This window comes from Oryzias melastigma, linkage group LG6 (genome assembly GCF_002922805.2).
Source record: "Oryzias melastigma strain HK-1 linkage group LG6, ASM292280v2, whole genome shotgun sequence".
Taxonomy (NCBI): domain Eukaryota; kingdom Metazoa; phylum Chordata; class Actinopteri; order Beloniformes; family Adrianichthyidae; genus Oryzias; species Oryzias melastigma.
In genome coordinates this window covers 12,273,088-12,274,787 of record NC_050517.1, presented here as the reverse complement: position 1 = coordinate 12,274,787, position 1,700 = coordinate 12,273,088, and the positions used below count along the sequence as shown (strand labels likewise).

At 43.6% G+C, this 1,700-nt stretch overlaps 1 protein-coding gene across 1 annotated transcript in view; it reads left to right on the top strand.

Annotated features, from left to right (window-relative positions):
* The window catches only part of kcnq1.2 (potassium voltage-gated channel, KQT-like subfamily, member 1.2), a 65,742-nt gene that overhangs the window by 54,813 nt on the left and 9,229 nt on the right, over window positions 1-1,700 (top strand). Inside the window, exon 10 of the mRNA XM_036212279.1 lies at window positions 1,465-1,630. Coding sequence (XP_036068172.1) covers window positions 1,465-1,630 — 166 coding nt within the window. The remainder of the gene's footprint in view (window positions 1-1,464; window positions 1,631-1,700) is intronic.

Below are 1,700 nucleotides of genomic sequence, written 5' to 3'. Positions count from 1 at the left end.
GCATCTTGTATACACAATTAGTATCTTGTGTGCACAAAGTAATATCTTGTGTTGCATTAGTTGTCATCTTGTCTGCAAACATTAGCATTTTGTGTGAACAACTTTGTATCTTGTGCACACAAGTTAGCATTAGCGTTTTGTGCACTCAAATTAGCATTTTGAGTGCACGAGTTAGCATCTTGAATGTGAAAATTTGTGTCTTTTGCGCACAAGTTAGCATATTTTATGAGCCAATTAGCATTTTGTGCACACAAGTTAGCATTTTGAAAGCAAAAATTACCGTTTTGTGTGCACAAATGAGCATTTTGTTAAACAATTATTTTTTTTTTCTTTCAGTGTCATGTACGTGTCCATTATGTCTGTGTTGGTTAGGTAAACACTAGGTCACTTAGGTTCTCACAAACTCTCATACTCTCCTGGGACTTTTTTGTGCTTTCTTTGTTTTCAAACCTTGAATTTTTTTAGACTCCCACAGCTTTGCCTTTAACATTTGCATGCACAAAGAGTTGGAGTTAAGATCGTTGTCAGGAGTTCTATTCTGAGTCTTCCTATGTAAAAACAGCCCTGTTTATTTCTGCAGGACAATCCTAAACATTTTAAAAGATAGGTACAGTGTGCATGTTTGGCTAACTCCACTACAGAATGACTTTAGTCCACCCCTATAGTGTATTTTAACCAACACTGAACATTGATAAAATCTTCGTCCCATGAACCCATACAGGGGTTGACCCGTACGGTTTTTGGGTTGTCCAGGGACATGAAAGTTCACAGAGAGGAGCAGCCACATCTTAAAAGGAGAGCAGGTGTGTCTTGCAGTTTTCTTGAGGTTTGTGCAGCCACCTTAAGGAACGTCATGAATATGGAATGTCCCATTGTCGTGAGTGAGTGACTGGATGGCTCAGTTGGCTACCAGGTAACCCGGGTTTGCTTCCCAGGGGCGCATTAAGCCAAAAAATCCAGTGTGGGTCCTCAGACAAGACCCTTACCCCAGGATCCCATGGCAAGCGTTACGATGTGACGTTAATAGTGTGAGAGGAACCTCCTCTTCTTACAATCACATTCAACCTCTGCGATTTGGCCTCTCCGGCACTCCAAATCCTATTGTTTGGGTTCAAATTTTTGCTGGACGCCGGAGCTGAGTCACAGAATTTTGGGGGAAATTGGGGCTATTGCTGACCCAAATCAAAATAAATGGCAGGTTATTGCGTGAACCCTCGTGGGTTCAGAGTTTTGCGAGGTCTACAGCAGAGCCTGGGGCTGCAGCCATCCCATGTGTGTTGGATAAGAAAAAAATGCTCCACGGATTCACCGACTGGTCTACGACCTTAAAATTTAGTGCAGGCCGCCTGCCTGCCCTGCACAGGTTTGCCCAATCTTCTCCCACAAACTGCCCGTATCCACCCAAAAGGGCAGATGTGGCCAAGGCATAATTGGCTAAAACCCTTTTGTCTTTTTCTTTTGAAGAAAAAGGGGACCAAGAGGAGGCCAAAGTCCAGAGGATTTGCGTCCATGGGTGTCGCCTCAGAAAGAGCCGTGTCGATCCCCCAGATCACCTACGATCACATCGAGGACTCCGAGGAAAAAAAGGATATGTCGTTTTTTCTCAAAGAGCCAACGGGGACAGTTGAAGGTAACATTTGACATTTGTTTTTTTACATCCATCCATCCATTTTCTTGACCGCTTCTTCCCTTTCGGGGTC